At 40.1% G+C, this 22,150-nt stretch overlaps 2 protein-coding genes across 3 annotated transcripts; one reads left to right on the top strand and one right to left on the bottom strand.

Annotated features, from left to right (window-relative positions):
- Positions 1-328: 328 nt before the first annotated feature.
- On the top strand, positions 329-7,938 carry prpf31 (PRP31 pre-mRNA processing factor 31 homolog (yeast)). Its single transcript, XM_026185726.1, has 14 exons — positions 329-509; positions 1,188-1,400; positions 1,495-1,555; positions 2,367-2,450; positions 2,555-2,652; positions 2,938-3,044; positions 4,363-4,532; positions 4,629-4,786; positions 4,866-4,955; positions 5,495-5,622; positions 5,936-6,008; positions 7,332-7,460; positions 7,532-7,630; positions 7,733-7,938. Exons 2-14 carry the CDS (start codon positions 1,188-1,190, stop codon positions 7,844-7,846), a joined length of 1,524 nt encoding a protein of 507 aa, XP_026041511.1. The 5' UTR covers positions 329-509; the 3' UTR covers positions 7,847-7,938.
- Positions 7,939-8,814: 876 nt separating this feature from the next.
- On the bottom strand, positions 8,815-20,644 carry cnot3a (CCR4-NOT transcription complex, subunit 3a). Of its 2 annotated transcripts, XM_026184776.1 has the most exons (18): positions 20,490-20,644; positions 19,806-19,876; positions 19,581-19,648; positions 19,414-19,488; positions 19,241-19,330; positions 18,985-19,113; positions 18,698-18,793; positions 18,348-18,567; positions 17,572-17,705; positions 17,291-17,347; positions 16,073-17,000; positions 15,878-15,983; positions 15,640-15,781; positions 13,858-13,966; positions 12,661-12,859; positions 11,213-11,345; positions 10,656-10,781; positions 8,815-10,570 (listed from the first exon to the last, which is right to left on the bottom strand). In XM_026184776.1, exons 2-18 carry the CDS (start codon positions 19,828-19,830, stop codon positions 10,472-10,474), a joined length of 2,736 nt encoding a protein of 911 aa, XP_026040561.1. In that variant the 5' UTR covers positions 19,831-19,876; positions 20,490-20,644; the 3' UTR covers positions 8,815-10,471. The 2 variants fall into 2 exon arrangements, with proteins under 2 accessions (XP_026040561.1, XP_026040562.1); XM_026184777.1 differs by lacking the exon at positions 17,291-17,347.
- Between the last annotated feature and the right edge of the window lie 1,506 nt (positions 20,645-22,150).

Genomic DNA, 22,150 nt, shown 5'->3' with positions numbered 1-22,150 from the left:
CATTTGCAGTTACACCCAAAAGCATATTGTAATAAATAAATAAAAGTCATCATTAGTATTCACCAGTACCTATATTTGCTAATTACACATTCAGATCAACTTAGACCATCGTATTTAGCATTCAAACAGATCTTAATCCATATTTTCACTGTACTGTACACCGAGTTTATGTGTGTATTGTATATATTTCACAGATAGATAGATAGATAGATAGATAGATAGATAGATAGATAGATAGATAGATAGATAGATAATCAAACCTGTGGCAAAAGGCAAAACAAAAAAACACCCTCTGTGATTGTGAAGTGTACTGACACAGTTTCCCAGAAAGCTTTGCGAATGTACGTATTTAATCTGCGACCAGCGGTACATCTGCGCCGCACAACCGGATTGCAAACACTCAAGAAAACAGAGGGACAAATCATTTTGTATTTCTATTCAAAGCGACTGAAACCTGCATTGGACGTCTTTAATTTTTTCTTAAACCAGTAGGACTCTAAAACTCTGAGGTATGTCAAAGTTACTGAGAAATCGCTCAGTAACGTCGGACCAACGTTCGATAATGCTAGCTAGCTAACATTGGTTAACTCCAAACACAGCCAGCGAAAACCCAAAGATGGAAGCAGACTTAATACTTCGCAGTTTTTATGAGGCGGTGATAGCGTGTGAGCAACTGAACACGGACACGATTGTATCTCAAACGAGTCTGAGAAGAGCTTCTTTGTCAGAAACACAAAAATATGTCTACAGATGGATTTCTTTCAGGCTTGATAACGCAGTGAGGTCCATAAGTTTTTGTGTTGACACGCTTTTTGTATTTGATTTGTATTTGTATTGTTTGATAAATGAGTAAAACTAGTGTTAAGTATCTAGTGCTCAAATAATATTATTAAGTAAGGGGATATTAGAGACGTGCTTTTTTTTATAAGAATTTAAGAATAAGAATATTGTTTTAGTTGCTGGTCGTGCGTCTGCAGTGATTGCTTTATAAGCCCTTAGAAAACAGTCAAAATGGGATCCTCAAGTTATGTAACCAGATCATTAATAAAAAATAAATTCAGAGTTACATCAACAGCAGCAAATAAAGAACATATACCCCACCAAACTCAGTGACAACCTCATGTACCCTGTGGCAAACTGATCCTAGTTGGCTTTGCCTGTCCTCACAGTTTTTCCATCGATTGCAGATGTCTCTGGCAGATGAGCTCCTGGCTGATCTGGAGGAGGCCGGAGATGAGGGAGAGGATGGACTGTACCCAGAAGAAGAGAGGGACAGCGATGGAGAGCCGAACCAGGGAAGTGCAGACGGAGGGCTGGAAGACATCCCAGAGGAGATGGAGGTGGACTACAGTAAAGCTGAGAGCGTTGCGTCTATTGCAAAGCTTCGCAATAGCAAACAGGTGAGTTGTAACATACAAGAGCTTTACACATGTTGAGATTAGCAGTAAAATGTCTGCTCTGTTCTTCCCAGAGTGACTCTTGTGTGTTTTATAGTTTTCAGAGATAATGGACAAAATTTCTGAATATATTGGGAAGCAGCGTAAGAACTCAGAGGGTGAGTGTTGTTATTATTATTTAAGGCTCTTCTCACTATCAGTTTCCATTCATTTCTCTGTTTTACTCTGTAAACACTAGAGGTGGGAATCACCATACATCCCACGATACGATATTATCACAATACTTAACGCACGATACGATATTATTGCAATTTTTTTAAAAATATTTTGCGATATTCAGATTCTGTACATAAAGGTAAACTTTATCAATATTCATTTTATCTAATAACAAAGTCTCGCACTCAGTCTTTCTCTCATTTCAGTCAGTTTTATTGTTGACAAACCTGAACGGTTTGTATTACAGTCTAGCCCAACTTAACTGAATGCAACCATCTGGTACAATTATAGCTATTCTGAACTATGCAATTTATGAAAACTATGCAGCCCCTTCAGCAACTGAAGAATTTGAAAGTAAATTAAAACAAAATATAATTTTACATTAAATAAAAAGGTTTTAAACTTAATTAGAATAAAACATGTCTTAAATTAAAATAAGTAAACTGTCATGTTTATTGCTAAAAAAGCTAAATACATTTGGACAGTGAAGGAATGTCAGGATTCTTGCTCAGAAAAAGGAGCTGATCAACATGCTCTGAAGTCAGAGCATGTTCCAGTCCACAAAAACCTTTTTTGTAACAAAATATCGATTTCTGCTGTCCCTGTATCGATACATTATTAGCAAACAAAATATCACGATACTACACAGTATCGATTTCCCCCCCCACCCCTAGTAAACACATTTCATTTGAACTTTATGGTAACCCACAGTTGTCATGGAGTTGTTATTATTTTTTGTGTGTTTGCTTTCAGTCTCAGGCCCAGTCGAGGCCGACCCAGAGTACAGACTGATAGTCGCAGCTAATAACCTCACAGTGGAGATCGACAACGAGCTCAGTGAGTTGGCTTCTTCTCTCTGGTGATCCATAATGCTATGTTTTAAGATTTCGCTCTCTTCCTTATAACCTGAGATGTCCTCTGTGTTTCTGATCTGTTTCCAGATATCATCCACAAGTTTACCAGGGACAAATACTCCAAGAGGTTTCCAGAGCTGGAGTCTCTGGTGCCCGATTCTTTGGATTACATCCGTACTGTCAAGGTGAGCTAAACTATGTATTCATTCAAAAAAAGAAGAAGCTCCGAGTTGACTGTTTCTGTTTTTTAGTTAGATTTAGGATTTCTATTTTTAACAAAACTGACGTGATTAAAGAGTTTAAAACTGCACAGATTGAAAATTATGTTGCAGTTAAAATTTTCCAATTTCGGCTTTCAAATTTCTCTGTTTAACTGCAAGCAAACGTGTTAAAAAAATTGTTTCTTGTAGTTTGTTTGACCATGATGTTTTCTCCCCTAATTTTTCTTCTTTTTTGTGGTTTGTGTCTAGGAGCTGGGAAACAATCTGGAGAAATGCAAAAACAATGAGACGCTGCAGCAAATCCTTACCAACGCCACCATTATGGTTGTCAGTGTCACAGCCTCAACCACACAGGGGTAAGTTTATAAGATTTAAAGGCCCCGTCTCACCAGAAGAGTTTCATGTAGTTCACTGTGAACACTTCCTGCTAGAATCACCTTAAATCACTTACTGGAAATGAAAAACTAGGGGGTTGCTAACGCTGGGGGGCTGGAGCCTATCCCAGCTTAATGGGGAGAGGCAGGGTACACCGAGCACAGGTCACAGGGCTAACACACAGATGGGCAACTGTTCACATTCCTGGTCATGTTCACACTCATATTCCTACCTATGGTCAATTTAAAATCACAACCATGAATGCATGTTTTTGGACTGTGGGGGGAAGCCTAAAGAGAACCCACACAGACCAAGACAGCATGAAAGACCCAGAACCTTCTTGCTGTGTTGATTGCAGTTTTATTCCAGTTTTCTTCACTTAAAGAAAACTGGAATAGGTCAAGGAAATTGTAATCAGTGCATCTCAAAACTGAAGTGTTAAGCAGTTATTTTATAATAATCAGTGACAGTAGCTCATAGGAAAGGGATGGGGAAACTAAGTTAAGTTACAAAGCATCAATAAGACGTTCATTTTTTTTTTCTATTAGAATAAAAATCATTAACAGGTTATTTTTAAATAATAACTAAATGCACTCAGTATCATTCTTACTATTACATATCGAGAAGAAGTGCACAATCATACCCCTTCTCCATAAGTTATCAGTTTATATTTATCCAGCTTCCCTATTGATATAAACCTCAGTAATAAGAATACACATTTCTAAAAACAGAATATATATGCTACATAAAATTAAAATTATTATCATCATATCTTATTTTTACAATTGGATAAAAGCCATGTACTTCCAATTTTGGAATATTAATTGTAAAATCTGAATAGGTCTGAAACGCAAACTAAACACAGTCTTCTTCTTTGAGTCTCATAAATGCCATAACTTTTATACCTCATTTTGAAGTGATTTATATTTGAACAGTTGCAAAATTAAAACTTCCTTCAGTCTTAAAAAAGTTACTTTGAATACTTCCTGTTTTCAAAGTGACCTTTCCTTTGAAAACTACATTTCTGCTCTTTTGAATTTCATTAGGTCTGTAAATTTCAGTGTTTCAAGCTATAAGAATAATGAATTTGTGTGATTGCTCATACAAAGAGTAGCCCGAGTAAGCTGTATAGGCAGAGATCACCCTCACTGATTTCTGATGCACACCTTGTCTTGCCGAAGTTGACAAGAGAAACAAGGGTTATCGATAGTAGAGCTTCAAGGAGGAAAGAGTTTGTGTTGTTATGTATTTTTGGTTATTACTGTAACTGAACGGCGACTGTGCCACTTGTGCCTTCAGGTCGTTGCTGAGTGAGGATGAACTGAAGCAGCTGGAGGAGGCGTGCGACATGGCCCTGGAGCTGAACCAGTCTAAACACAGGATTTATGAATATGTAGAATCCAGAATGTCCTTCATTGCTCCAAACCTGTCCATCATTGTTGGAGCATCAACAGCAGCAAAGATCATGGGTGAGAGAAATCTACTGACTGCACAGTGTTTACAAATGTACATCATCTTCACTGAGGATTGTTTCGGTGACTGTCCGGTCTCTCCTGTGGATGCAGGTATCGCCGGAGGCCTCACTAACCTGTCAAAGATGCCAGCCTGTAACCTGATGCTGCTGGGAGCGCAGAGGAGAACCCTCTCTGGCTTCAGCAGCACCTCTCTGCTCCCTCACACCGGCTTCATCTATCACTGCGATGTTGTGCAGTCATTGCCACCTGTCAGTGAATATATGAGCATAAACTGCATGAATGCATTCTGTTCAGCGTGACGGTTAACAGTGTCCTTTCCTCCTTCAGGATCTCAGGAGGAAGGCAGCTCGTCTGGTGGCTTCAAAATGCACTCTGGCCGCAAGAGTGGACAGTTTCCACGAGAGTTCAGATGGCAAGGTGAGTCTCTTAAAGGAACACCTAAGTTTTATAAATGCCTTGTGTATTAGAGCAGGGCGATCGTGGCTCAAGAGTTGGGAGTTCGCCTTGTAATCGGAAGGTTGCCGGTTCGAGCCCCGGCTTGGACAGTCTCGGTCGTTGTGTCCTTGGGCAAGACACTTCACCCGTTGCCTACTGGTGGTGGTCAGAGGGCCCGGTGGCGCCAGTGTCCGGCAGCCTCGCCTCTGTCAGTGCGCCCCAGGGTGGCTGTGGCTACAATGTAGCTTGCCATCACCTGTGTGTGAATGGGTGGATGACTGGATATGTAAAGCGCTTTGGGGTCCTTAGGGACTAGTAAAGCGCTATACAAATACAGGCCATTTACCATTTAGAGCAAGAATAAATGTACCAGCAGATACAGAGATTATGATTTCTCTTGTCTGTTGATGTATATTTGGTTGGATTTTTCATATTTACATGCAAAATTATTTGCAACTGAGGAAATAATCAAGTTGATTTTTTGTTTCATTTGGCTTAAAAATATTTGTCACTGTTTGCAGGTTGGCTATGATCTAAAAGAAGAAATAGAAAGGAAGTTTGATAAATGGCAGGAGCCTCCACCCGTGAAGCAAGTCAAACCACTGCCAGCCCCGCTGGATGGACAGAGGAAGAAGAGAGGAGGAAGGAGGTAAACAATCTGTCAGCTACCTGAAACGGGCCTACCAGAATAGACTGCTAAAGAGGATTGCAGTCTGGAGATGGAAATTGATTATTATTGGAATCTTTTAAGAGGGAGAAGGTTACTGAGATTAAACTGATCTAACATTTATTTGAAAAAAGTTTAAAAATTCAGCAGAAACAGAACAAGGCATGACACAGATCAGCATCCTGGAAACCTGCAAGAAGCTTACGTAACTTTCATAGCCAAGTTTAGACTACCACCAACGACTATAAATATCCAGTGAATGGCATAACCAAGCTCCGCTGCTCTTTTCCTGCAGGTACCGAAAGATGAAAGAGCGTCTCGGGCTGACTGAGATCAGAAAACATGCCAACAGGATGACCTTTGCAGAGGTCAGTACATATTTTCTCCGCTCCTGTTTTTAAGATTTGTTTTTAATCCAGTGATATTTCATGTTTCATTATTGATGTCTGACTATGATCCATAATTCATTTAGCATTCTTTTCTTTTATTCAAAGATGCTTTTAATGAAGACAGAAGGAAAACCGTACAAATAGTTAACACAAAAAATAATAATATAGTAATATAGACATGTTACTAAATATGAAGACATGCAGGAGGAATCTCTTCTATTCCTCTGGTTAGTAGTAATGTAGGGGTTTACACATTTGCCTAATAAGCAAAAGAGGAGACTGCTGCTATGGGCGATCCCTAATGAATAAGAAAGCAACTGAAAGCTTTTAGTAATTTCAGACCTGGGATGAATGACGACTCAAAGCAGCCTCACTTTTGGCTCGCACCAGCTTTGTGCAGCAGAGCCAGTGTAACAGGATGATGGGTTTGCGTAGGTTCTCAGTTATCCAGGTCATGGTAGTCCCTGAAAAGAAGGTCGCTGTACTTCATAGGAGAAACCAAACAACAAACAGATGACATGATGTACACAACAGTGGCTGTACAGGTTACATGTTTTATGACTGTTTACATTCACTGCTGCCATCTTGGATTGTGCAGTTGTGACTGATGGGGCTGCTCTGAATTTCTGAGTTGGAAGTCCGACGAGAAGGGGTTATTCCAGTTGAAAATTCCAACTCAAATAGAAGCCACCATAAAAACCTGAGACAGCTGTTCTGTTTTAGAGCTGAAGAATTCTCTTGGTTGAGAACATCTTCACAAACTTAAGGAGGTCCAGTTCCTTTCTTTTCAAGCACCCAACAAGACAAGCTATTTTTATTTTATTTTGTACTCACCGAGACTTCCCCCAACACTCTGAAGGAGCTTCAGCAAGATGATTTTACTGCAGTACAAACAGTTTCTACTCTGGTCTGTTAATAAATGTGCAGTTTCTGAGCTGCTTATTGCTCTCTGTGGATGGAGACTTGGCTGTTATGAATGTGTCTTCGTTACCTTAAACCACTGTTTAAAAACGGTCCTAACAAGTATGAAATCCAGTCCTTTAAAAAGAACTTCACATTTGAAAAAGTCTAAAACGTATTGAATATTTTGCTAATAAAGAAAGTAAAGTCCTTTGATTCATAATGGATATAAATTTGAGAGAACTCTTACAGTAAAGCAAATTAAATTGGTTCATTGTTATATTAACCCCTGTTGGGGAGTGTTCTGTAATCCAGGCATGGACTTCATTGATATTTCGATGGTTAATTATATTACAAGGTAATCCTGCTCCAGTTAATAGTTTCTCCTGTGTTGTGTTGCAGATTGAAGATGATGCGTATCAGGAGGATCTGGGCTTCAGTCTGGGTCAGCTGGGGAAGAGCGGCAGCGGCAGAGTCAGGCAGGCTCAGGTCAACGAGGCCACCAAAGCCAGGATCTCCAAATCCCTGCAGGTAAATGCACTCTTCTCTCCTGCTGGTGTTTGTATCTACATCATCTCTAACATTTTGGCTTTTGTCCACAGAGGACGTTGCAGAAGCAGAGCATGACATATGGAGGAAAGTCCACAGTCAGAGATCGTTCTTCAGGAACCAGCTCCAGCGTAGCATTCACACCTCTCCAGGTAAAAAGAAGCGGACTCATTAACTAAAGACCTGCCAGAGAGTTTGGGGTTTTGTTTTGTTTTTTTGTTTGTTTTTAAATCTGTTGTTGTTTCCTTCTGCAGGGGCTGGAGATCGTGAACCCGCAGGCTGCAGAGAAGAAGGTGGCAGAAGCTAACCAGAAATATTTCTCTAACATGGCAGAGTTCCTCAAAGTCAAGAAGGAAGCTAAGATGTGAAGACATACGGACGCCCTGCACATGGACAGTTGCACAGTTGTGAAAGTATATTTTAAAATTTGGCTCACCTCGTGTTATTTTTTTTTTATTTTTTTTTTTTTAAACTTGTTTCGACTTAAGGGGTTTTTTTTTTGTTTGTTTTTTTTCCCCATCTAAATAAAATATAGAGTTCACTTTGTAGGTATGTGTTCTTTCTAAAAACAAGAAACAGGAGCCTCCTCTGTGACATTTGAATTTATACCTGCTTGTTTTGATCTTCGATTTTGAGTGAAACTGAACTAATTATGTTGAATTTTGAGTTAATACAGAGTTTATTTTTACTGAAAGTAAAGCTGCTACGAATAAGATAAAATCCCCACGGTCACTTTATTAGGAACTTGCTAGTACTGGGTTGGACTCTTTTGTCATCAGAACTAGTTTACATTTTTATGGATCTGATTCAACAAGGTGATGGAAACGATCACACAGGTGCTGTAGTTATCAGCTAATGATCTAAATCTCATGTTTCACCACATTTCAAAGGTGACTATGATGATCGTCTGAGCTTTGTCAAATGTCCGTAACCTACTGGAAGCAGGTTAACATGCCATGACCACAGTGTACCCATCGCTGTGTCATAAAGGGACACGGTCAGCAACAGAACAGACTTTGCTTTGTGAGGAAAGCAGATGCAACAAGGTTGCATCATTTTACAGGTTAATTTAGGTTTTTTCTTTGTGTAGCTACCAAACAGCACTATGACAGTTATTTAAATCTGCAAGTAATGTGTAGTTACTTTGATGGGCAGGTGCATGTCAGGTGTGCTTACTGTAAGTGAAGCTAAACGCAGCAGATCTTAATATTATTTTCCTTATGTCATCTGGTATTTCTTGGGACACCAAAAAACAAAACAAATTAAAGGTGATGGAAAATATGTGGATCCATATTCCATGTAGGAATGACAGGACTTTACGCCACACACTGATGGATAATTTCTTAAAAGTATTTATTGAAATTTTACAATCCTGTTATAACCCCATTTATGACATCTCCCATGCAGAACTGTGATGAGAAAAATTGTAAATATGTGTTGAAATTCACATTTTAGCAGTTTCACTGACCTTTCTGTAAACCTTAAAAGCCCAAAAAATAGAATCTATAAAAGGCAAATCTCTCAGAACGTTGCTGCATTTTCCTTGTTTTTTTCCCCTCCCACATGCTCATCCCCCTCTTTTCCCTCCCACAAAAAAAAGCCTGAAAACGAATCACACACAACATAACCTGTGGTACAGAACTCTTCATGGTTGCTTAAATGGAAAACTGATTCGGTTTTAACACTCTCCCTCATTCAAACTGCCAGGAAAAGGTAGGATGCGTCCCATCCCAGATTAAATCTTACTGTTCTTCGGGCTAACACAATGGAACAACCACGGCAGACGAGACACTTTCTACTCAACCCACGAGTTAAATTTACCACCTGAATTTTAGGATTTCTGTTTCAACTCTACATGTAAACAGTTTAGTCAGTGCACATTCACTGTATAGGGCTTTCACTGAAATATCAGGTGGTAAACTGAACTCAGTGAAGTCTGGGATAAAGTATCAACAGAATAAAACCTTGGCTAAAGCTGGGAAGTTGACCCAACCAAACCCAGATTTATTATCTAATGCTGTGTGTACTTTTGAGGAAATGAGAGGTGACCTGGGTGTAGGTACATTTCCCTCTGCTCAACATGGCCTTTTCACACTGAGGGAAAATTAAACATCAAGTAGATTAATGTCTCAAATCCTATCTTTAAGAGTTGTTTACAAGTTTATTAATTTGTCACAAACATGAAGGCGCAATAATAATGCATTTTCCTTGACACGTTAACTTAAAAACATTTTATTTGTAAAGAGAGGGAGTCAGAGACCAGTTCAATTGCATAGCAATTTAATCCATGTCCAATAAGGACTCTTTCCCTGTCACAGGGAGAGGCCCTGTGGTCACTCTCAATCAGCGTTTTAAATCGACCAAGACAATATCAATAAAACTATTGATAACCGCTCACTATCTTCAATAGTGACCATATTTAACAGGCATTGTAGGATCTTAAAAGAAGCCATTCCTACACACCATGACTAAATGTCCACTGTACGTCCCCATTCTAAACCACCAAATTACAGTAAATACGAGATGGGCAGTTTACTTAATCAAATCCAAAAGTCTGTTTTGTGTCAAGTCAAAAGGCTTCCAGGCTGATGTCGGGTAGGTGGTACAGAGAATCGTGTTGAAACGGGGGAAAAAAAAAAAAAGACAACTAAACATGAGAAACATGCATGGGGTAGGCTTTCCTAATGCCACATACTGAGTGTGCACACAGACAGGCACAAACGCAGATCTCCAACGAGAACCCTCCCAGCTTGTGCAGCGCGATGCATTTGATCAGACCCACGGGGCATTTTCTTTGGTCAAAAGCAAAGCACTACATGAGGAGCAAGGGCTTCACATTTGAGATGCAGCCTATACAGACACCAGTCTCCAATCTCAGGAGAGGGTTTCTACTACACATCACAATCTCTATCCACAGTTTGGAGTTCAGTCTCGGAATGTCAACAGCAGCACATTTTGTCTTTTCTGTCCTTTTGTGTCCGTCCGTCCGTCCGTCACTGCAGGTCTCTGTCTTCCAGGTACCTGTACTCGAAGGTGAACCCCTCCTTCTTTCTCTGGCCCCATTTCTCGTAGTCAAAGTAAATGTAAGTGCCCTAAGGGAACAGCAGAGTGGTAAGAATAAAAACCTTAATCAACACCACAATGACCATAAATCGGTGTGCGGAGATGAACCCACACCTGTTCAAACTCATCGGTGATGGTCTTGGGCTCCTCGTGCCTCTGGAACCACATCATGTACTTGGTGTGAAACCTCCAGGACTGTTTCTTCAGAGCCTTTGCAGACAGATACTGAGCCTTGGTACCCTGAGAGAGAAGTCAATAAAACCATTATGCTCACAAACTTTAACAGATCACAGAAAAAAGACATTCAGGGTGTTTAGTCCGTTTAATTCAACTCTGTCCTTCTCATTATCCACGTGCACTTTTTGTGCGATGCGGCAGTGCACCATAGATGTCCAGATCACAAAAACGGTCAGTACGGGCAACAAAACTATAGCTGTAAAATTATTGTAAATTTTCCACCTTATATAGCAAATCATTCTGCTCCCGTCCCACATCTAACCAATAAGCTGACTAAAAGTTTTCACATGGTTTGTCGCGATGCATTTTGGTTCGCGCTGAGGTTTCTTTGAGTTTTTTTGTGTGAAAAGGAACCAAATCATAGAAAAAAGCTCCAAGTTTACAAACTCAAACAATCAAACCGATTCGTGTGAGTTTCCATGGAGAGCGTTTACCTCCAGGTAATAGAAGATGAAGAAGAGAGTTTCTGTGGACAGTCTCTGGTAGAACTCTATGGAGTCAGAGTGATGAGGTGGGACCTGATGATGGAAGGGCAAGGTGGGACATGGATTCCTCATCAGGTATTGCCTTTAAGACAGAAACAGAAAACTCTTTAATGAATGCCACTGATCAAAGCATACTTCAGCTGTGCTCATTTCTGCTCTAACAAAGTACTCCATCCACACTACCCAAAACCACACGTGAATATTCAGAACTTTCTATTAATGTCAACAGATGTCACAAACACTTTAAGGTACAACAGGTTCATCTTTTTGCTTATTGAGGTTCCGTTGCGAAGCCTCCAGTTGCTCCCCGAAACTGGTCATGCCGAGCAGGTGTGTGACCCTTCATTACCGAATGAGCATGCCCTGGATAAATTCTCCTTTCTGACTCTAATAATAGTAAAAATTTTAAAAATGAACTTCATAAATTATTCATTACAACTGAAAACTAGCAACTGAGCCCATGAAGTCACCAGAAAAGCGTTTACTTTTAAGCCACAGAGCAACGCAAAGGGCTCTTTTCCCCAAAATTTGTGCAACCACGGATATACAGTACTGTACCAAAGTTTTAGGCAGGTGTGAAAAAATGCTTTCAGAAATATAAATGATTGTTTATTGGCCCCAAATGTATTCTGCAGCAGGATGACCCCAACATACAGCCAAAGTCATTAAGAACTATCTTCAGTGTAAAGATAAAGAAGAACAAGAAGTACTGGGAGTGATGGTATGGCCCCCACAGAGCCCTGATCTCAACATTATCGAATGCGTCTGGGATTACATGAAGAGACAGAAGGATGTGAGGAAGCCTATATCAAGTTCTCCAAGATGTTTGGAACAACGTGCAAGCCAAGTTCCTTCAAAAAAACCTACAAGAATCGATTCTGTTTTGAAGTCAAAGGGTGGTCACACCAAATATTGATTTGATTTCTCTTTTGTTCATTCACTGCATTTTGTTAATTGATGAAAATAAATGAGTAACACTTCCATTTTTGAAAGCATTCGTTGTTTACAGCATGTTTTCTCACCTGCCTAAAACCTTTGCACAGTATTTTTTGAAACTGCAGAACACTGCACATTTATATGATATTGACTTAAACATAAGGTATGCTTGCCCTAAAGCACAAACTTATTTATTGCCCTTCTGGAGACTAATGGGGACTATATTATTTCTTAATTTAATAAAACTAGTGATTAAGAACAAATTTGCTTTAAAAAAAGAAAAAAAAAATCAGGTTTTATGACAAATTTTAAACTATCCTACATATTTTTTTAGCAGAGCAGTATGCATACACAATGCAAATTTTTCATTTAATCAAAGTAAATTTGCAAAATTACTGTGGAAAAAAAAGTGCATCTTCCCCCCCCCCCCCCGACGCTAAAGGAAATTGTGATGGGCTCACCTGATCCTCTCAGAGTCAGAGGGGTGGGGCATGTGCGTCCATGCCGACTCCTGCATCGCCTGCTGGTAGAGCTGGTCTTTGGGGAGAGGGGTTGGACCCAGCGGACAAACACCGAGCGATGGGGGGATGTTGACCTCTGTCACGGACGGCTGAGGCGCGGCAGGTGTGCCAGGTGCTGCAGATGAACCAGAGAAGATATCTGCAGGATGCAGAAAAAGCAACGGCTATCTTCAATTACACAAGAAGCCATAGCAATGCCTCACTTCCCATCATCTGTGTGGGGTATGGTTAGATGTGACTCTTAACGACAGGGCGAGCAACTGAAGGTAAAGTTTTAAGGTTATTCCTTTAGTTGTACCAACTCTGTTTTTATAAGAGTAAGAACATTCCAACAGTAAACTAATTACAGACATAATCTAGCCTCATGGTTGTAGCTTGAATCAAAAAAGGCCTTGACCTGAAGTTTGGACCTTTCTACACTCTCTTTCCAGGTACTCTGGCTTCTTCCCACAGTCCACAGACTTGCATGTTATGTTAGCGGGTGATTTTTGATTGGCCATGACTGTGAGTGTGAGCATGAATGTTGGTCAGTTGACCCTGGGGATAGGCTCCACCCCCGACACTCTAAACTGGATAACAAATGAACGAAAATGTGTGTGTGTGTTTTAAGATAAGCAATCCCTATGTGCCAATAACTCAGGCTCCAGACTGCTCTAAACTCTCTGATTTTTTTCTACTTCTGGCTGCCTCCTCTGTGAATCGAAGCATAAAAATGCCAAGCTGGAAAGAAGCAAAACAGGAACTTTCCTTCCTACACTTTGGCAGCAAAACTCATAATTATGTTCACGAAGCAGTAACAATCTGGCATTAAAAGGAAAACTAAATGTTACCAGAACAAAGGGAAATGTCTTAAATATGTCACACATAAAAACCTCCTGCCTCACAAAAACAGCTGGCAGCAACAAGCTAATGTTTGTTATCTTCATAAAAGACAAATAATAACTTAGTTTGTAAAAAAAATAAATAAATAAAAAATCAGTTTTTTACACTTTAGGCTTAACTCTTTACGTTACCATGAGCAGTGTGTAAGAATGTTTTACTGTACAATTATTTAAAAAAAACAAAACAGCAAGCAGCATAAAAGCGTGATCTGCTTATTCATCATAAAGAGCTGAAAAAAGGTAAAAAAGGTCTGACCGTTTCGACCTCTATCCGTTATATGCAGGTTGGAAATCTCGCCATCCAGGCCTGATCCCAGCGCTGCTCTCTCCGCCATCGCCTTCAGAGAGCTGAGAGGCTCAGGTGCCTGAGGAGGGAACAAGGCCCCATTAATGTGAACACACAGAGGCTAAAAGTCACATTAAACTGGGAACAGCCTACAGTTACTGGAGCTTAAAAGTAGAAGCACGATGAATGGGAGCATTAGAAGAAAGTAATACTAGAAGAGCAAACAACATATTAAATAAAGATCAGCTACTAATAAAACTTTTAAGAACAAGATGTTTTTCTGTCAGCTGCACTGCTCAAAGACAGGAGCGCCTGTCTAAATGTATGCATTCATCCCCTTAACACCTAGTCTATCATATTTAATACACACAGTTTTTTGTGAGTTTTTGAGACTTTAGAGCATCGGTGTGATTTTTATTTTTTTTATTTTTTTACACCTGAAAAAAAGATTAAATTGGAGAATAAATTTTTTTTAAAAATTTAAGAAACAAATTTAAAAATGTAAAATCGAATACATTTTTAAACAAATTTGTCAGATTGTTCAATAAACTCTCCATTTTAAAAAATGCTTGGAATTTAATTTTCTGGCAATTATTTCACATATCAGGCTTATAGGGGTTATTACCTGTAGCAGAAAGGCTCCAAACAGACAAAAGTCAGGATCTGCGTGTTTTCTGGCAGTAACATGAGTAAGTACACAGTAAGTGTGTGTTTGTTATAAATGTGATCAGCAGAGGTTTGTGGGCACTCAGGGATAATTTAATAATTTTATACTCAGCAGCAAAAACTATGGATTCCAGCACAGACAGGAATGTCTCAATTCAAAAACAATTCAGTTAGCTGGTTATCTTCTGACCTCAGGAGCTCCTACATCAATCATATCATTCATATTCTCCATTTCTGATTTTGATTATGAGCCACTATGTTGTAATCGTCCAAAGCAGACTTGCTGTGTGCTCCTATACAAACAACAAATCTGTTTGAAATCAACTGTGTGTTAACATGATAACAATTCACCTCGTAGCTGATTGGATTGGTTCACAGATTAAACGTTTTTTCATATAAGATTTTTCTGGAAATTCACTTCCAGAAACAGAGCCTTTAAAAAGTGGGCGGTCACTGTTGAGCTGAACTGACAGACCTGATCAGAAAATATTGATGGAAGTGCTCCTAGTAATGCTCCTGCTGACACTATGGCCTATTATTCTTGGTGTGATACGGCTGATTCAACAGTGTGTGGGTCATTTTTATTCCCAAAAACAAATATATTTTTTTTGTTTTTCAATATTTTACTATAACTTTTCACTTATAATCACTGAAATGTTTCAGAGTAAACATCAATAACTGACCCATTATACTGCTTACTGCTGCACAACCCTTGAAGCTCAAAGTGACAATGAAAACAACTTAACTAACAGATAAGTTGGGTTCATTTAAAAAAAAAAGAAAGAAAGAAAGAAAGAAAAGACAACTTATCAGACCTGATAACTATTTACATTAACACAGTTTAAAATATCTCACAGACAAAGGAAATAATTTATGTATGGTAAACAAAAGCAGAGCCATTAAATAAGGTATTCCTGTATAAAATATATTGTGTGCATGACCCCAGTCACTAATTTTAGCCTCTGAAGTTTTTTCTTCCACAAATGGAGCCTGTTTTAGCTGATTCAAGTCTGCAAGTTCATCCATGCTCCAAGCTAAAGATGCCAATGTTACATGCTCAAACTTAACCTCGTTGGTATGGCTCACCTTTAGCCCCTCAGAGGCCTGTGAAAAGGAGTGGGGCCCGTTGAGAAGACTCCCTCCACCCGGTGTGCTGTCTGAGAACGAGGGGGACGGAGAACTGGGAGGCAGGGTGATGGAGCTGATTAAACTGGGACCATTGTCCATCCTGCAGAAGGTGGGGTGGGAACAATGGCGAGAAAGTTAAGAACCAGCATGACAAGAACAAGAAGAAACGTGTCAAGTTTCAGGAGAAATAACTTACGGCTGACTGGTTGAGGAACTGAGAGATGAGGGTTGGCTGCTTTGTGACTGGTTCGGTGTGCTTAGAGCCGATTCTGTGGAACTCTCCGCCACCACAGCACTGTAACCTGCAGGCAGGCGAAGGACACGTTAGAGCAAAAAAAAACTTTTATAGAAATCTCACAATGAACTCAAGGACCGCAAAACTTCCACCTACTTGTGCTTCCATTTTGCTTCAGTCCACTTGGTGGTCTAGCAGGAGCAGAATTCACTCCTACTCCTCCAACCACACCAACGTTTCCTCCGTTGCCTCCCATCATGCCAACTACTCCTGGAGTAGAGCTGACAGAACTTGGGGGAACCTGAGAGGTACCAGGGGCCACACTTTGCCCAGGAACCAGACCCAAAATATTCGCACTCAGAGAGTTGTGGGCTGGACTGGAACCCAGCAAACCAAGCCCTGTTCCTGCCCCGTTGGTGGTGACTCCACTGGAGCCAGAGGTGGGTATGGAAGTGCTGCTCTCTGCTGAAATGCTTGACTGAGTGGTGCTGCTCAAACCCAAGCCTCCGGATGCTGCTGCCTGAGCATAGGGGGCAGGTGTTGAACCCGAAATGAGCCCTGCCATTGTGTTTAAAGGAGTGGGGTGGCCACCCATCCCTAGCCCTGGCATTTGATTGGCACTGCTTGTCCCAGTCATGCCAACTTTGCTCAATCCCAGGCCCAGCCCAAGTCCCAAACTGGATGCCGATGTGGGTCCAGATGTGGACTGTGACTGAGGATTGGGAGCTGATGAAGTGGATGTGTTGGGTGTAGGAAGAGAGGGGGCAGTAGACGTTGGGAGAAGTGGGTTGCTGGGTGGGCTGGGGGTGTTGTTTGAAGGGACTGAGGGTTTCGTCTGAGGTGGCTGCTGCTGCTGCGACTGGTTTGGCGGCTGAGAATTCTGCTGCTGCTGTTGTGCAGGTTGATGCTGATGTTGCTGCACCGCACTGCTGAAGCTTCCTATAAGACTGCTGCTAGTGGGCACTGCAGGAATCCCTCCGACAACACTCGCCATGGACACAAGGGAGGAGGATGAGGAGGACCCAGAGGTGGTGGAAGAAGAGAAAGAGGATAACAAGGATGGGGTGCCGTTCTTCACAGGTGACTGGAAATAAACATCAGAGGAAGGCATCTCAAGTAAAACTGACCAGAGGGCATGAACAGAGATCTAAAATGCATAAGGAGCAAAGTTTACTGTGATCTATGGAGGCCCATATATGAAGGAAATGGAAAAAACTAAATCAGAAGTCTCCAACCATGGTCCCACAGAGAAACTCCATTTTAGTGCCTGAGAGGCCAAAACCCTTCAGCCACCATGGCTCACCAGGACCAAGGATGAAGAGCACTGCACTAAACTGTTCATCTACTGACACAGCACAGATGCGAACCTCTCACCTGACTAACTTCACTGTCTGTCGACCGTCCCCTTTTCTTATCGTCCTCTGAATTCTCCTATAGGAGGAGATACTTTGATATGACAATCCACTTTTGAAATGTAGATTCAACATACTAGCCAGTGGATTATAATACAATGGGGAATGTGGGTGGGTTAACCAAGTGCAAACTTAAAGAGACAGGCATATATACACAATTGTGTCAGAATGTTCTTTAACTATCCAACATCCCTTTAACACCAGGACCAAAACTTTAATGATAGAAAAAAGACACAAACTCACAGCAGTGCAAGTGGCTGGGGATGGAGGGATGGGTGAAGAAGAGGTGGTGGAAGTGGGAGTGCTACTAGAGTGGAGATACACCTCATCTTCCACGTTGCCCTGGCCCGATGGTGAAGTTGCAACTAATGCTGCAGCTACAAGAGAAGAGTAGGACATAAAGATAAGCATCAGATATCGTCATGACATCAACATGACAACTATTTTACTAAGTCATTGAAACAAGAAGAAAGAACAGACTAGTTGCCCAAAAGGAAGGAAACAATATGAAAACATTCAAAACACTGCAGGAACTGATGGATTTGGTGAAACCATGGCTGTGCTATGTAACACTGTTTACTAATCAAAACGTGGTTTAAATGCCACTGAACTGTGTGGCACTTTGTGTTGTGTACAACATGCACGCATGCAGATTAGTTTGCTGAGTGGGACCAACCAAGTATTACCAGCAGGTTAACGTCCATTTTCTCATCACTTCATTTGAGTCAGAGTGTATCAGTTTACTCTGACACAGCTAACATATAATCACTTTCTACATCCAATTACAATGGAGCTGTGCTGGTTCATCTATCTTACTTTGTACAAAACTTCCCAGTGCAGAGAGAGAGGGGCTAATCTACCAGAGCTGCACCCCAGGTAAGTGGCAGGTGGCATCATAACATCTTTGAACCAACAGGTAACTGCTGGTTTACATTAATGAAGTGAGAATTTCTGGTATCGTAAAGCAAGAGCAGCAAAACTTAACCGAACACTCGCACACTAGACAGTGCTCTACTTACGGATGTCTTCCAGATCTAAGTCATCGTACAGGAACTCATTTTCCTCAAAGTCTGGATCTTGAGAGGAGTCAATGTAATATTCAACATCATCCTTGATCTTTTGGATTGCATCCACTGGCACGGAGTCATTGTCCAGCATTCGTAAAATGGTCTCCAACATTCGAATGTGGAATCGATGTCTCTCAATCAACCGCTTGAGCTCATCAATACGATCTTGCTTCTACAAGACAAAAAAAACAAGTGTGTATGTATGTTAGGATATATTAACCAAAAATTTAACAGACAGTTAAAATTTAACCAGACAGTTTAGAAACAGACATCCTTTCAGAGAGTGACATGGGATGACTCACCTCTTTATCACCCTTCTTCTTTCTTGTTTGAACTGAAAGAGATTCCACTTCACTTTCAAACTGATCCACCTGCATATTTAGAGTGTCTATTGTATTCTGCAGATGAGAAAAAAAAAAGAGTGTTAATTTTTTCAGATCTTATTAATTTAACCATGTTTTGGGAATATCTGTGGTTGATTTGATACAATTGTTACGTTGTTAAGTTTTTTGTCTATGCCTTTTCCAAAGAAATGTTAAAAAAAAAAAAATCACGCACAGAAGCATAGGTAAAACATAAATGTATTTACTGTTAGCCACTGTCCTGTTTCCTCCTTTTCCCTCTGAGCTGGATCCACTTTCTGAGCAAGCCCCAAGCCTTCTTTAGAGTAGGCTTTTGTTTTTGTTTCACGTTCCACCACCTTGAACCGCTCCATTTGCTAAAGAAAAAAAAAGATCCAATTAGCTGTTAATTACTTCAGGTCTGATGTAACAATGCACTTTAGTTATACATAATATAAATGCAACACTTTTTTTTTTTTAAAGTACACTTGTGAAGATCCATACCGTTTCTATAAGTTTGCGGTTCTCAACTAGCTGCCTTTTGTCCTTGATCTCGTTTGAGGCCACCCATGTTTTTATTTGATCTCTCAATCGCTGAAAGAGCACAGATGGTGAGCATTTTAAAAATCACATAGCTAATTTTGAATACTTACATGGTCATTGTTAAGCTTTCTTACCTGAAGTTTTTTAATCTCTTTCTTGAGGTCAGCCTCATATTTTTCCTTCTGATTTGCATTGGCTGCATTGTGGAGCTAAAATGTAAACAAATCATTTAGATACTGTGTGTCTTTTCCTCATTAGTTACTAAATAGACAAATAAATACAGAATGGAAGAATCTCTTACCTTCTGCCAGATATCTTCAAACTGTTCTACACCTTCAGCTACTTTTTTCAAACATCTATCGATTTCACCTGCACAAATTCAAAAAATATGATGCATTACCAAAAGACCTTATAAACTCTTTCAAAACAGTAAGAGCATGCAAGAGGAAATAAAGTTTCCTGTACACCAGCAGACCCTACAACGTGATTCATATTGTGCAACATAACTGAAGACAGTTTCTTTTACCTTGAAGTTTTCTCTTGTCAGCCATGGCTCTGACTACGACAATGTCCACATTCCGTCTGTCACGAAGTTATCTGGGTGAAGAAATCGAAGCGTGTGTCAATACAAACAAAAATCCCTCCAAAAGAGGAATCGTTACATCGCTTTCCACAGTGAACCTGACATTAACTCCATCTAGCTACCCGGCTGACGTTAGCAGCTAAATAACACCACAGCTTCAGAATTTAAGCACGCTCAATGAAAATAAAGTTTTCTATGGCCACTTCTCCATCCTAGTATTGTCATATATCACCTTGCTAATATTTCCAACACAAGTGACATGGTTGTCAGCTAAATTTAGCCACCTAGCACGCTAACGCTACTCAGCTAACGTTAATACTAGCCAGTAGCTTAGCCTCTCCACCTCGCTCGGTTCCTAACCGACCCGTTTCCTGGAACTGCCCCGGTGCATGCTGACAGAACAACTTCATATTCATGCATTATTAATTTGGGGTCCAGCACAGTCTTTATATTGTGGTTTTGCGTTGTGAAAGGCACAATAATAACAGAATCCGTTCCAATCTCTAACATGCTAGCTAATGCATAAAATGCTAGTTAGCAGCTTAGCTTGCCAGCTAGTCAGATTTAGGAAAAAGGGATACTGGGTCAAGCCGACAATCTAGATTTATACTTGTGCACGACATTTACCTAGGGTATGGGATTTCGTTTGTCTTTTTTCAAATAGAGCCAAAACTAATTCCAGAAAGTCTTCTTTACTTCCAAATTGTGTTTTCTTTTCGACAAGCTCGCTCACTGTAATGTAGCTGAAGATGGACGGTAGCTAAAATCCCACCTCCTTGCTGGGATCCCGCCCTAAATCCAATCTATAAACTCTGATTGGATATATCTCACGCCTGTCATTGCGAAACATCCGCTGGAACGAGAACCAGCCATTGGCTCAGCGAAGTGACGATCGATGATCGACACAAAACCACCCGAGGTTCACAAAAATGCAAATTTCTACATTTAAATTGTTTTTTTGTTTTTTTTTTACGAACTTATAACTTCATTGTGTGGAAATTGTATACCTCGTTTCGTTATTTGAAAATGTATTTTTAATTTAATTTCTTAACACTAGTTAGAATGTTGCAATGTAAAGGATTTAATATAAACAAACAACCAAAACTTAAAAGATATGCTGAAATAAAACAGAAATATGCTAAATGTTTTGTGACAAATATCATGTTGATATTTGTCACAAAATCAAATCCATAGATTGGCGTGCCGTTATTTAGCCACACCTAAAAATATTAACAAATGTTAGCCAATTATGACACACATATACTGTGTCACTCCATAACATATTTTCTCCTGTATGAAACAGAAAAATAACTAGTATAAAGTAATAATAATAATAATAATAATAACAATAAAGACAACATTTCTATCTCTGAAAATATAGTGCCACTTCATTTTCTTTGTGGCAGTTTTCTCCAAAATCTGATATGCTCGTGATGTCTGGGTATCTTTTACTAATTAGTATAGAATTAGACAGGCTAGTCTTTCTTTGACTACAATTCACATGCATTGGGCAAAAGCCAGACTTTAGAAAAGTGCATGTCCTGCAGAGCAAGTCACAGTGTTGGACTTAGTCTCAGGATAGGGGACGGGGACAAGGAATAACAATGTTGTGCAGTTCCTTTTAAAGACTGACATCAGGCCACCCTTATATATGCAGAAGAGCATATATAAATACAAAGAATGTCAAACATTGAAGCAGATGGGCTACAGCAACAGAACACCAGGTTAACCAAAAATGGATTACAGACAATTGGAAAAACACTATCCGGTTTGATGTTTCAATATTTGGATCATAGAATCAGAATTTGGCATAAACAACATCAAAACACAAATCCACCCAGGCTTTTATCAATGGTTCAGGCTGCTGCTGGTGTAAAGGTGTGGAAGATGTTTTCGTGGCACATTTTGGGCCATCATTTAAACGCCACAGCCTACCTGAGGATTGTTGCTGACCACGTCCATCCCTTTATGCCCACAGTGTACCCATCTTCTGATGACTGCTTCCAGCAGGATAGTGCACCATGTCACATAGCTCAGATCATCTGAAACTAGTTTCTTGAACATGACAATGTTCACTGTATTCAAATGTCCTCCGCAGAGATTTGCATCATGGATGCGCAGCCTACAAATTTGCAGCAACTGTGTGATGCCATCTTGTCAACAAAGACCAGAATCTGTGAAGAATGTTCTTAGCGCCTTGCTGAATCTATGCCACAAAGAATTAAGACAGATCTAAAGGAAAGCACTGTGTGCCAAATGAAGGGGTAGGTAAGTGTATTGTGTAATGT

The sequence above is a fragment of the Astatotilapia calliptera genome, chromosome 11 (genome assembly GCF_900246225.1).
Source record: "Astatotilapia calliptera chromosome 11, fAstCal1.2, whole genome shotgun sequence".
Taxonomy (NCBI): Eukaryota; Metazoa; Chordata; class Actinopteri; order Cichliformes; family Cichlidae; genus Astatotilapia; species Astatotilapia calliptera.
This window is presented reverse-complemented; position numbering and strand designations above follow the sequence as displayed.

Coding starts and splice junctions, on each gene's coding strand:
- prpf31 (XM_026185726.1), top strand. CDS start 1,188: ATGTCTCTGGCAGATGAGCTCCTGGCTGATCTGGAGGAGGCCGGAGAT. Junction 2,653..2,937: donor ATTACATCCGTACTGTCAAG/GTGAGCTAAACT, acceptor GTTTGTGTCTAG/GAGCTGGGAAACAATCTGGA. Junction 4,533..4,628: donor AACAGCAGCAAAGATCATGG/GTGAGAGAAATC, acceptor CTGTGGATGCAG/GTATCGCCGGAGGCCTCACT.
- cnot3a (XM_026184776.1), bottom strand. CDS start 19,830: ATGGCTGACAAGAGAAAACTTCAAG. Junction 19,649..19,805: donor TGACAAGAGAAAACTTCAAG/GTAAAAGAAACT, acceptor GAATTTGTGCAG/GTGAAATCGATAGATGTTTG. Junction 18,568..18,697: donor AGAAGAAGGGTGATAAAGAG/GTGAGTCATCCC, acceptor TTTGTCTTGTAG/AAGCAAGATCGTATTGATGA.